This window comes from Cucumis sativus, chromosome 1, assembly GCF_000004075.3.
Source record: "Cucumis sativus cultivar 9930 chromosome 1, Cucumber_9930_V3, whole genome shotgun sequence".
NCBI classification, from domain to species: Eukaryota; Viridiplantae; Streptophyta; class Magnoliopsida; order Cucurbitales; family Cucurbitaceae; genus Cucumis; species Cucumis sativus.
This window is the reverse complement of record NC_026655.2, coordinates 15,997,649-16,011,089: the sequence shown is the minus strand read 5'-3', so window position 1 is coordinate 16,011,089 and position 13,441 is coordinate 15,997,649. Positions and strand designations below refer to the sequence as shown.

Genomic DNA, 13,441 nt, shown 5'->3' with positions numbered 1-13,441 from the left:
TCATTCCATAGGAAATATAAATCACTTATTACAAGATAAAATTAAAAGTAATCAGTTCATATCTTCCAATTGCTTTCCAGTAAGACTCAAATTAGCTTATTTTACAAACTCGTGTTCACGAAGTCGAAGAAATTGAAGGTTTAAAAATTGCAAGTCTTTAAAAAAGAATACTTTAACACTAAACTCTAAACGCATTCAAGCATCTCATGTTGCTCGTAAATAGAAAAGGTCATAAAACCAGATTTCTTGAGACGATCTTGATGGATCAGTCCGATGGAAGTTGCCCACAGAACATGAGTATTCATCACATCAGGCAGTCTTCCATGGAGTTATTGGTTTAGGAATGATCTGTGAAGAGTATAAATCATCCAAGCAACGTTTCCAGTTTTGGTTGAAATTATGGCCGGAGTTGAGGAGAAGAATTTACAGATTAAGAAACTGAGATAAACAAACAAGAATGCTAATGAAATCCTCCCTTGCTTGTGGTATGATTCATTAACATATTAAGCAATTCATGACACTCAAATTAGGAAGACTTCTGCTACGTACCTAAACTGCACGTGTATTCACATAGCCTCGATTGCAGCTGCTTGTACTACAGCAAAAGAAACGTCGGGAAGATTTGTGAAAAAAAATTATCCGAGATAAATACAAAACTGGTGATTCTCCTTCAATTAGAAACCTCTTCATTGTCACTAGAATCTCCCCAGCGCTTTTTGGATTTTTTCTCCTCAACTGTGTCTTGGGAAACTTCTTTTGTTGCAACAGAATCAGTGGCAGCCACTGGAGCAGAGTCATGGAGCTTTTCTTGAACATTAGAATGCGAGTGATCGGTTTCTACAGATTTAACATCTGGCTTTGGATCCATTTCTTTTTGATTTTCACATTCAATATCAGTTGAAGAATTAGTTAAGTCATTGTTTGTTTCATCTTCAGTCTCAGTTTTTGTTTCAGAATCGTCATCTAAACCTGGTGGTGATGCATCTACAGGACTTCCATTTTGAGTCACAGGAATACCGTTAACCGGTGCTGGATAACCAGTTGGAGACAGCAGAATACCATTGGGGGGAAATGGGTAACCATTTGGGGAAGCCAAATACGCATTTGGAGATACTGGATAGCCATTTGGAACCCAAGGGTGACCAGGTACAAACTCAGCTGCAAGGGGATTCATAATTCTAGAAGCATTGAAGAGAGTCCCATCTGCACTGTGATCACTATTTTGCGAAATTTGCTTATTACGGGGGATCCGATTACCAGATCTATTGTAGCCTCCAGATAATCGTGGACCATAGGGGACCCTGGCTGTTGCTGACTGATGTGGTGATCTGCGAACTGGATTAACGGTAAGCATTGGAGGAATATTAATAGGTGGAGGTAAAATGCCTCCATGATCTTTAAATCCTGGACCTGAAACCGATCCAAAGACAGGAATTGTAGATGGATTAAACGGAGGTGCAGTAGCAGAAAGTTTCTTAGTAGTCTCCTTCCCACCTTCTACTTCATCTTGCTTTTCTACTTCAGTTGGTGTTGGCTTAACATCAACACTATCAACTGGTAAATCATTTTCATTTGCCTTCTCTTTTGAAACAGATGAATTTTCTTCACCTGAAGTACAATCACTTTCTGGGGAAACAGAAATACCTGCTTCTATTTGTATTGAAGCCTTGGAGCTTTCAACTTCTATTTCATCACTAGGCTTGTTGATCACCTGTAATTCATCATCTCCCACCGTTCTATTTTCCACAGAAGAAGTCACATCCTCCTCCTGGAGTTGGTGAGATATGGATTCCTGTTTGTCTGTTTCTATAATCTCATTGACAAGGCCTTCGCTTTTTTTTTCTACACCAATTCTTTCAGCTTTCACATCCTCTTCATCTTTTATAGTGGCTACCTCACCAACAGTGAGTTCAGTGGTAACTTTCTCCTGGATTTCCTGTGAACTCACTTCAACAAGAGTAGGGCCTTTTGCCAGCTGCTCTGTTGCTGCCTTTACAATAGTTCCAGGTGGAGCCAACGCAACTTCTTTGTATGATAAAAGTTTTCCAGCTACCTGAACACTTCCTGAAGCAGATATAGATGAAGATTTTGCTACTTGATCGGTTATGGCAGGAGAACATGGAGCTGATTTGGAGGGGTCAGATGGTTTTTCAGTACTGCCTGGACTGAAAGGGTTACTAGTAGGCTTAGAACTGAAGCTTCCACTCTTAGTCAATTTATGTGGAATGGGAACGGATGAGCCAACTGAAGCTGTAGATTCACTTGAGTTGGTTCTAGGTGATACAAAGCTATTAGGCTTTCCCCTGTATCTTGATGATTGAGATGTGTTTATGAAATTAGTATTTAATTTTGCCAAGCTTGGCCTCTTTGAACCTGATGACTTGCGACCTAATACAGAACGGCCTTTAGGAACTGCCTCTTGCCAGCCACCATCTGAGGCCTCGTCTTGCACTTGGTCAATATTTTTATTAAGCTTTGTAACATCAAATAGAACCGTATCAGATTTTTCAATTACTTGTTCCTCCAACAGGGCTTCTTGAGATTTGTTTTCTTTATCACTTGGACTCTCGATGGCAGAGTAATTTGGCGACAAATCTTCATCCTTATGAAATTCTTCAGCACCTGTTTCTGTGTACTGACCCGATTTTCCTTTGATCTGCTCAGAAAGGAAAGGGAGAGAATGTTTCAACAACAAGAAAATGATGCAGGATGTCGAAGTGGATTTTGTAATTTCCTTTTAGTTTAATGTTTTGGGGAAATGTAGCCAGTGGTGGTAATCCTCTTAAGTAGAGATAGTTTAGATCATGAGTTCAAATTTTTTGAAGATCAAATAAAGATTTCCACATGAGTTTCTTGAGTAAGCTTTAGGGTCCATAGAAAAAAGAGTTGAAACTAAGAAAGACAAGAAGAAAAAGGATGATGGGAACCTTGGCACGAGCCTTCCTCTGAGCATCTCTGGCTTTTAAATCTGCATCTGGGGCTATATAATCCAAGAGGTCTGACACACTAACCAAAGAAAGGAAACACTGATTATATTTTTCTTCAAAGCAATGGGACAAAAGTTGGATGTCAGTTGTCAACTTAATAGGAACCAAAACAAAATTGCAATTTTTTTAAAAAAAAAAGTTTTCACAAATTTTCAAAATAAGTATGAAAATTGCATGTATTTTTATAATTTTATTACAACTACAAAATAATATTAAGAAAATCTAAAAAACCATCCACTTTATTTGGGGATTGCATCAATAATAAGCGTCAACAGTATTTATTTATTATTAAGGAAAAAAGGCAGAAGAAGAAAATATTTTAAGGTAAAAAGGGAAGGTGTCAATCAATCAGAATTAATTCTGTGGATCGCATACCTTAAATGACCTTTACTGGAGATGGAAGCATCCGGCTTAGGGGTGCCATTTCGTGCAGCTTCCTGCTGCTCCAAGGCCTTCGATTCGAAGTACTCAAGCCATGCTGCTGCGTCCTGCGTCACTTAACTTTTCTCTTAAGTTCCTGGCTTAAAGGTAATAAATATGGGTGCACTTTAGACTTTACATCTAACCTGAGTACGCAAATCCTCAGATCCAAGTTTGGCCTGTAGTATTTGCAATGTGGTTTGCTCATGCTGAACACTTAGCGAGTATGCTTCCATTAAAGATAGAGCAATCGCTATCGCGTGGTAGCTTGCAGCAGTCTATAGAAACAAAATGATGACTAAATGGGATTATGAATGAATACGAATAATAAGTCTATGATCGAGAGAGACATAGACAGAGATTTGCCTGTATGTGATCAGCCCCTAGAAGTCTTTGGTTGCACTTTAAAGCCTCATGCAGGTATCTTAAAGCAACATGCACATTTCCTAAACCTTCTTCCATCATTGCTACGTTGATGTAAGTAGCTGCCGTGTTTGGATGAGAAGGTCCACACGTCAAATGCAAAAGGTACAAAGCTCGGTTCACATACCTGTAATCCAAAAGACATTTTACACATTGAACAATGAGAGATTTAATCCATCCAACATTCAATAAAATTAGCTAAAGGTAGCAAGTGGAAACGTACTTCAATGCCAGTTCTGTGTGTTGAAGTCGATAATAGAAAACAGCTAGATCTCCGTAACTTTTCATTGTATCAGGGTGGTCAAGTCCAAGTTCTCTCTCATTAATATCCAAAGCCTTTTGCTGATATATGGTTGCCTAAGTAAAGATATATAGTGTCAAGTACTTGGTCTTTAAATACTTGTAAGAAAAATCCCGTATGATAGAGGATCTACCTGATTAAAATCCCCTGTATGATAAAGCACTACTGCCAGAAGACTATATGCTCCAGCAGTCATTCGATGATACGGACCACAAACAGAGACAAGTTTCGCGAGTGCCTTCAAATTCAACAAGTTTCTATCAAGTTAATTTATTAACTTAAAGAAATAGAGAGAGAGGGAAAAAAGAAGAAGAAAAGAAGAAAGAAAAATAGATATATATCCCTCACCTTTGTACCATAATTAACAGCATCCTCCAATTTCCCTTTATCCAAGGAAGTTTTGGAAGATTCCAACAGTGTACGCCCATCTGCGGACGAACATGCAACGTGCTGTAGAAAAAGAATAACATTGTCAAACCAACACAAAATTCTAATCATTTAGTTCATGATGTGAAACTTCGACTACACTGACCTTGTACACAGGGACCATACTAATAATATCTGACTTTTTGAAAGGTGAAGCACTTTCCATATTATAATCTCTGGGAACAAGCTCTAACCCAACCTAATGGAAAAAATGTTGGTGTTAAAAAATGATACCAAGAACTATTGGAAAAGAAAAGAGCAGCTCATCTGCTTTTTAAACCTTGTGACATAATCCTCGAAGGATAGCATATTTTCTGAGATCTTGAGAGCTGCTGTCATATTTCCATTGCCATCCAAATCTCTTTAGAAGGAATGTTTTCACCCACTTCCATTTCAAATCACAATCATCCTTCCAATCGGTTTCATCTTCAACTGAAGGTGTACCCAACAACACATTTAGACACGATGCTATTGATGTGGCCAAGTCAGAAAAATTGACTGCAGCTATAACTGCTTGCAATATGTGTTTATAAGCCCGAACAATCATTTCGTGTATACATAAAGATTGCACATGTGGAAGCTTATCTGCAAGTTCAACCTGTAACAAAACAAGGAAAATAAGCTCAGAAGCAACAAACAAGCATTCCAGCCACCAATATCATTTCAAATCACATTATTCACGAATAATAGGAAATATATTTTTATTTTGAATCTTCCACAAAATTAATAAATGCCTCGAATAGCAACAGCAAGAAAGGTGTCATAAAATAAAATGAGGCAATTACCACACGGCCCAATGAACACATTTGCAACCCCCGGGTGTGCATGAAATCTGTCAACGTCCTTCCATCAACAGGTGAGAGTTCAAGGGATCCAAAGTCTGAAACCTGTTATATTTGAGGTCGTACAAATAAGTTCTTCTTGAGCACAAGTTAAAACAACCACAAAAAATAAAAAAGCTGATTATTGACATTCTAACCAGTTTCGGAAGGGCAGTATCAGCATAATAATTATGAGCCATATCAATCAACTCCTCTGGTGACTGTAAGGGTTAACCCATAAGAAATATTAAGACAGAAGTTAAAGCATAAAAATTATCTTCTAAAGGTTTATCCATTGAGAAAAAAGTGTGAACAATACAAAACATAGAATCAGTAGACTAAAAAGAATTAGTTTATTAAAAGAAGAACCTTTTTGTGAAGACCGGTTTCTGATTCTTTCAATCGCAAATAAGCAGATTCAGGAAGCAACATTTTCCACATCTGTTCCTTATCATCATCTTGTTTCTCCATTTCCTTTTGGTTAGTGGGATCAACTTCCTTCCCAGGTTCTACTTTACTAGTTCCAAGGTCTGTTTTTTTCTTAATCTCCTTTAAAAGTCCACCTTGTTTTCCAAGACCCTTTACAACTGGCTCTAACTTGGTTTCTTCTGTTTTCTTAGGCTCAGTTTTTCCTGAAGCTTGATTTTGCAAATGTTGAACCCAACATGCACCTAGCTCCCACCTAATGGACCTAGAGTTTTTGACAGGTTCTTCCTCCAACCTTAACAAACTTTCTTCCATTACTTTTCTAACTACCGTCCTTGAATATTGTAAATGATCAACATTTGTGGTCTGCAATCGGGTGGAAGTATTTGATGCTTGAGGCGTGTTTGACTTGTGTAGCAACATTCTCAAGCTAAATAAAAATTTAACACAATCCAAATATTAATTAAGTTATAAAAACCTGTTACCAAGTAATAAAAAATAACTCCACACCAATAATTCAAAGATTGTTGCCTTATGCTACAACTGGGTCCTTAGAGAATACTAGAAAACTTTAGAGGAGTGAAAATACCTATTAACATTTAGAGCATTTTCTCCTCCTTCCGGTTGATCTTCAATGTCAATGTCCTGAGGAATTCCCCCCCAATTCACCTCTGTTGTAACTTTCACAATAGCTGTATAGCCACAATGTCTAATGACCACAACCCCCAATGTGGAAGTATCCTACATTGACAGGTTAAATGAGCAAACAAAATAACTTGAATTTGAAATAATATCTCGTCTCAAATATTTATGTTAGCCATATTGCTTACATGGACAGTGGCACTCTCATCAGCAGTAATGCCTTTAAGTAAATTTCTACGAGAAAGATCCTCTCTTGAGACTCCAAGAACCAAACTTCCATCATTTTTACGGTCCAATTTTATGCTCGCATCTTGTACATCTCTTGTTACCTTGATGATTAAATCTCCAACAACTTCCTCATGAGACCCCAAACCATTTGGATCATTCACAGGAAATCGATTAATCTCGATAAGCCGATTGATTACTTCAATAGCCTTAAAGACTGACACGTCGACAAATAAACTGTGAAGCAGAAATGCTTTTCTATCACGGATTTGCCTCTCCTCCGCAGTTTTGCAAGGCATTGCAACCAGAATTGCAAACTCTTTTGCCCATTGCCTGAGATTATGCTTTCCATCTCTTCCTTGCCCTCCTCCATTTCCTCCCCAATTCTCATCTTCTACAGGAAGTTGGGGGAAAGCAGATGGGTTTTCAGCAACAACAGGTGGAACCACCCAAGTATTTGCCCGAAAACCATAAGGTAGGTTTCCAAACTGAAATGAAACAGAGTCAATATGATATCATCTCCTCCAAGTTCCCAACACTCTATGTCAAATATACTTACTTTGTTGTGATCTGTGAAAGCTTTCATTAGCGCCCTATATGCCTACAAAAAGGTTGTATTTTAACGATTAATGAAACCTTCTATCAACTGACAATAGAAAAAGGATGACGTGTGCTTCAGGTAAATGCTTACAGCATCAAATGCTCTACTTATCTGCTGCAACAGTCCCACCAAGGAATGATTAAGAAGAAGATGCTTCCCAGCCGGGTAAAACCCTTTTCTCGAAGCAACAATTGTTGTTGGTTTTCCATTGCAAACTCGAACCTTGAGTTACAATCATACACACCATATGTGAATAAAAGAACTTGTACTAGGGAAAAAATTACAATATAACGACTATCCTCACATCAATCTGAAAGAAATCATCTTCAGTCTTATCCACAAGGAACGGTCGACTTGATCTCCGAATGTCTGCAAGAAAAAACTAAATAAGAAGACAATATAACCATACATTTGACATTTCTGAAAAAATAACTTTCATCAATGAACTACATGATGTAAATAAAATTGTCATCCAACCACAAACTCCTAATGTACCCTCCTACTCACACACACAAAACTTAAAAGGAGGAAAAAATTCTTAAACGAAGCTTCCCTCTTCAGTTATTGTACCTATCAAACATTTCACCGAGTAACAGAATGAGTTCACATGGCCAAGTATGAAGTATCTATCTCAGAATGTGTGTCTCGCAAATAGCTTATGAGTTCTTCTCAAACACAGCAGATGGTGTAATTGATTCGTTACCTCAACTATAACAATTAAAGCTTAAAATATCGAAACGAAAAAAAAAAAAAAAAAAACGAATTGAATTAAAATTTCAGAAAAGGAAACAAGAATTTAAAGAACAACAGACAGAATTGTGAAGCATTGGCTCTATTTCCACCAATTCAGAACCAAGAAGTAACATAGATAACTCACATTGGAGTGGTGGTGTCAGGTAAGAGAAGGAGAAGAACTCATAAAACTGGCCAAGCCGCGGCGGCAGGCACATTGAAATAGAGCCATCAGCTTTTTCCGAACCATCGTTCGATCCGTCCAGGCATCTGAGACCCTTAGGTCCATGTCTGAGATTCTGAGCTCCATCGCCAGGACCAGTGGCCACCTTCTTGTCTCCGGTTTCAGGACTGGGTAGGGCAGCCTCATAATCAGTTAAACAAGATTCTTTGGAGGTAAGGTCTTTAGGAGTGGTTCTAGGCGGTGACTTGGGGGAATTGGAGGAACCGCCAAAGGAGGTGGTGCAAGCGACGATATCAAGCAGTCGCCGGATGTGTGCGACGGCGAGTTCTTCGGTGTAGTCCTCTGCCAAAATATTTGGGAGGAAAGGAGGAAAGATAAGGTGCAACAAGATGTATGATAAGAAAATTTTATTACAAAATAATGGTACGTTGGATTCTATACTCTTAATACTCTGGGGTCAGGATTACCTTGGAGGATTGTTAGGTGGCAGGGTTTTAGAGAGATGATGTCCACCGAATCTTTTAGGCTCGATCCTCGAACCTGACGATTTTAAAATAATAAAAGAGTATTTAATTCAAGTCTCCAGTTATTATTTGAGTTATAAGTTAGGGGCCAATAAAAGAGTATATTTTTGCAATTCCAATTTAACGTTCTTTTAATTTTATAAACTTTCAAAAGCTCTTTAATAAATTTAATAGATAATTGATTTATTTGATCCACTTTTTTAAATTAAATTATTGTTTTCATCTTTGTAATTTTATTTTATTTTTCAAATTCAGTCTATATACTTTTCAAAATTTCAAGTGCAGTCCATATGATTTTGAAAGACTTAAATTTAGTTCATATTTGAAAAACAAAGTTTGGTTTAAATTTAAGAGAATAATTCAATCTTCAAACTTACAAAAATATTTTGGTTTAAGTTTAATCTATAAAGTTGGGAAGCTAATTAAAGCATTCAATAAATGTTTTTTAAATAATAAATAATTATCATTAATAGTTAAATTATATTTTTATAAGTAAGTATATTAAAACAATGTTAAAATAAACATAACTCAACATTCAAATATTCTTTAAAAAATATATAAAATACTTATATTATTAATCAAGAAGAAAACCTTTTCTATTACTCTTTTAGTTGTCAATTTTTTTTTTAAATAGTGTATTTGAATCGTTAAGTTTTAAAAATGTATCTTTTTAGTTCTCATGATATAAGAATATACTTGTTAGATCATGAGTTTTTAAAATGTACATTGTTGATCATATAATTTAGTTCGCTCAAATATGTTATATTTTTATTTTAAATAATTATATAATATTTTAAATTAGAAAAATAATTGTTTCTTTCAAACTTCTAAAATCTTTCATTTCAAACCCATGTTTAAGAAATAGAAAACTAAAAAGATATAAACACATAAATCAAATAGATGTATTATTATAAACATAAATACTAAAAACCTATATCTTTAGAATTTAATGATAAACATCACTATCGAAATTTGAGGACTACTGAGGTAAATTTATATAAAAGAAAACGAAAATCACAGAACTAAAAAAAGAAAACGGAAAAGAAATTATTAAAAATAATAAAAATAGATGAACACGTGACACCATTAAGAGTGACCCACGTGGCTATGCTGCCAACAAAGTTATGTTGTGGTCAAAATTAAAGAAAAGAAAGAGTCAACAGATTGAACGGCGCAGAAGAAATATCATGTTGATGTGGAAGGTGGGACCCACATCTGATTTTGTTAAAAAGACTAAAAAGTACAAAAGGGAGATGCAAAGAAAAAGAAAAGAAAAGAGGGAATAAAAACCTCATGCGATAGGGAGAAATTCGTCAAATGACACGTCTCCACGTGCACTCCCAACAGCTTTCTCACATCCAAGATCCTGTCCGTCGATATTCCCTACACATTTAATAAAATAAATACTTTCTCTCTTTATTTTATTTAATTCAGCTTCAATAAATAAAATACTTCATATTCCCACTTTACTCATAAATTCTTTAAACTCAATAATACACTAAATACTTTATTTAGTGTATTTTGAATCTAATTTAACTACTAAACACATTATAACCCTATGCCAATAGGTCAAACTTATTTTTCTTGCTACAATAAATACACGACCACAAACTTCAAAAATCATCCTCAAAATATGAATGATAATTAAATTATAATTATAAATATACCTTTAACCTTTCAAATTTAAAAACAACTTATTAAAGTTTATACAAATATTACGATAAATCACTCTTAGAGGTTCGAGGACTTTAATTTTTACTATTGAAACTTATAGAGTACAATTATAACTATCACTCTAATTGAGAGAGAGTTTTTATGATTTATACTAAATTTGAATGAGTAAATATTTAAATTGTTAACTTATTATAAAAACAAATATATTTTTTTAATTTGTGGTCAATAGGTCTCTAAATAATAAACTTTATATTAAATACATAAGTTAAAATTCAGATGTATCACAAAAGTAAATATAATTCAACAATAAACAAACCATATTAAAATAGGAGGTAGTTGGGTACGGTAGTCCAATGTTCTTAAATATTTGTACTATTTTTTAAAAAAATGTATTTTGGTAATGAAGAAAAATAACCATTTCAAGGGAAGCAATTTAAAAGCATGACCTTAGAAAGTAAATGAATGAGCAAAATTTTAGTCTACCAAATGGTCTACTCTGTCCCCTCTACTTATTTTTTTATTTTTATTTGTGACAATTTCTGCCTCTTTGTGTCTTATTATTTTATATTTTTCTCAATATTTTCTTTTGTTGAATTTATAGACAATGTTAATGACATAATAAAAAAGCAGCGTATATGTATATATATATATATATGGTAGATAAAAGTGTGTGTATATAAAGAGTATTGAAATTTGTGAGAATACTGTAGATATAGCGATAGGATTGGAAGTAAAGTCATATATAACAATATTTTTTAAATACCATATATAAGAGTTTATTAATGATAAAAGTATATCATCGATAGATTTTACTATATTTGTATATATATTTTCTGAATATTGGTATACACTTCATTATTATTCCTAAAATTATTACCTATTATAATTACTCTAAATACTACTTTCATTCTTCTACTTTTAACATTTGGTTAGTAAACTTTCAAGAAGTTTAATTTGACTTCTACTTTTGTTCATTTTGGTTAGTATACTTTCAAAATGTTTATTTTGGTCATTAAACTTTAAAATATAACCGTTTCTATCCCTTAAAAATAAAAAAGGAAGGATCCAAATTTTTACTTTTTTTCTTTTATAAAATTCAAAAGTTAAAATAAAACAAATTTAAGAGCATAAGAACTAATTTAATAATTCACTCTATGTTGAATTTGAATAAGCTTTGAAGGTTCTATGATGCAAAATATTTTTAATACAACAATGGTAGGTGAATGTCAAACTTTTAATGCGAAAGTATATGTGAATTAGGTTGAGTTGCTCGGTTTTACCCTCTAAATAAATTATTTATAAATTTCTAAATGTAGTAAAAAGAAATATTTTACCGGTTAAAAACGCATTTAATTTTTTAAACAACAATAGTAAATGATAAATAATAAACCATGTATGAACTTCTTTCAATTGATATTTTATTTTGAAAAAAGGGCTCATAAACAACCTTATGGTTATTTTGTATCAACGTATTAAACTTTAATCACAATGCTTAAAAATACGAAGACGAAGAGATGCAATGAATATATATAAAAGGTAAGGGATAGAGTATATATATTTCCTATAACCATGTTTATTATATCGCAATAATCATATTATGGATAGAAAAGGCCAACCTAACACTAAAATTAAAAGCACACAAAAATTAAGAATGCCGTTAAAAAATAAGAAAAGAAACAAAAATAGAAAGCTAATTAAATATTTAGAATGACTAACACATTTTTATTGATTAAGAATAAGATAGCTAAGAATCAATTTTTTTTTAATATATGGGCTTCAATTTTAGAAATGTAATTTTGAAAGAACAAAAGTATTTATTAAAGAATGTAAGAAAAATTAAAAAACAAGTTAAAAATGATTTAATGATTTTCTTTTCGTTTTAAATAAAAATTATGTAAAAAAAAAAAAATAGAAACAAAGAACTTATTAACAACTAACACTAATTTCAACTTTTAAATTCGAACAAATTGAAGAGAGAAGAAATGAAAGGCTAAAAAGAAAAAAAGAAAAGAAACACAACAATTTTATTAAAAATTGACCAATATAATTTAGAACTTTTGTTAATTTAATAATTTACACTTAGGAAAACATTATAGAATTTAAAAAGTTCCAAAAGAGAAAAAAAAAAAAAAAAAGAATGCAAAAGAAGAGATTTTCAAAATATTTAATTACCTTAAGGGTCACTTGAGAGTCTTCTGGAGTTTCAACGGTTAGTTCAACAACAGTGGGCAAAACTGCCAAAAACAAAATAATAAAAAATAAAAAAGTTATATATATATATATATATATATATATCCAAAAAGAAGATATAGCTGAAACATTAACCACATATTTGATTTCCATATAATCTCATCACCCAATAGAATAGCTCAGATTACAATGCCCAACTTAAAAAGATATCCATCCACCAAATATAACACAACTGATATACAAACATGTTAGTTATGTCACCATAATTCTTCAACCACACTAATCAGTAATCAGTATTATCATTAATTATTGTATTAATTGGAATAATAATCGAAGAAAAAACCCAAAAATTTGAACATTCCTCTCCAATTTCTTGCCAATATTAAAGACACAAAAACAGAGCAAACGAATTAAAGAAACAATAATAACCTTTCTCCTCTTTCTTTTTCTTGTCTCCTTTAGGCTTATGGGGCTTAGTTTTTCCAGCTTTGGGAGCCATAATTAGGAGTAATAAGGGAATGCAAATTGGTTATAATTCCAAATGAGGGAATTGGGACAAAAAATTTGGAAGAAGAAGGTTTGTTGTATAAAGAAGAAGAAGAAGAAAAAAGAATTATAAAGAAAGAGAGAGAAGAAAGAAGAAGAAGAAGAAGAAGAAGAAGAAGAAAGTAAGGGATAGGATAAGGTAAGAAGGGGGGGTTATATGTATATGTAGGGGTCACAAAATAGAAGAAAACAAAACAAAAAACAAACTCAAGAGATGAAGAGCACAAACCAAGGGCTAGAGAGTAGAGAGAGTGAATTGTAAAGGGGTAGTGATTAATTTGAGGCCTCTCGTTTCTTTCCTCTTCCACAATTCCAAGCA

General features: G+C 33.5%; 1 protein-coding gene across 2 annotated transcripts; it reads right to left on the bottom strand.

The window, feature by feature from the left end:
• Positions 1 to 41: 41 nt before the first annotated feature.
• Positions 42 to 13,441, bottom strand: LOC101219343 (protein TSS). 2 transcript variants are annotated; one of them, XR_969606.2, is made up of 24 exons: positions 13,006 to 13,441; positions 12,559 to 12,620; positions 10,003 to 10,095; positions 8,656 to 8,728; positions 8,150 to 8,530; positions 7,577 to 7,641; positions 7,363 to 7,494; positions 7,231 to 7,272; positions 6,635 to 7,159; positions 6,394 to 6,545; positions 5,748 to 6,234; positions 5,537 to 5,599; positions 5,343 to 5,444; positions 4,838 to 5,155; positions 4,664 to 4,756; positions 4,480 to 4,581; positions 4,265 to 4,369; positions 4,054 to 4,187; positions 3,774 to 3,957; positions 3,554 to 3,685; positions 3,363 to 3,475; positions 2,928 to 3,006; positions 550 to 2,656; positions 42 to 438 (listed from the first exon to the last, which is right to left on the bottom strand). XR_969606.2 is itself a non-coding variant. In XM_004146669.3 (23 exons), the coding sequence occupies exons 1-23, from the start codon at positions 13,073 to 13,075 to the stop codon at positions 671 to 673; spliced, it is 5,493 nt and encodes a 1,830-aa protein (XP_004146717.1). In that variant the 5' UTR covers positions 13,076 to 13,441; the 3' UTR covers positions 368 to 670. The 2 variants fall into 2 exon arrangements, 1 of the variants encoding a protein (XP_004146717.1); XM_004146669.3 differs by having other exon boundaries at positions 368 to 2,656.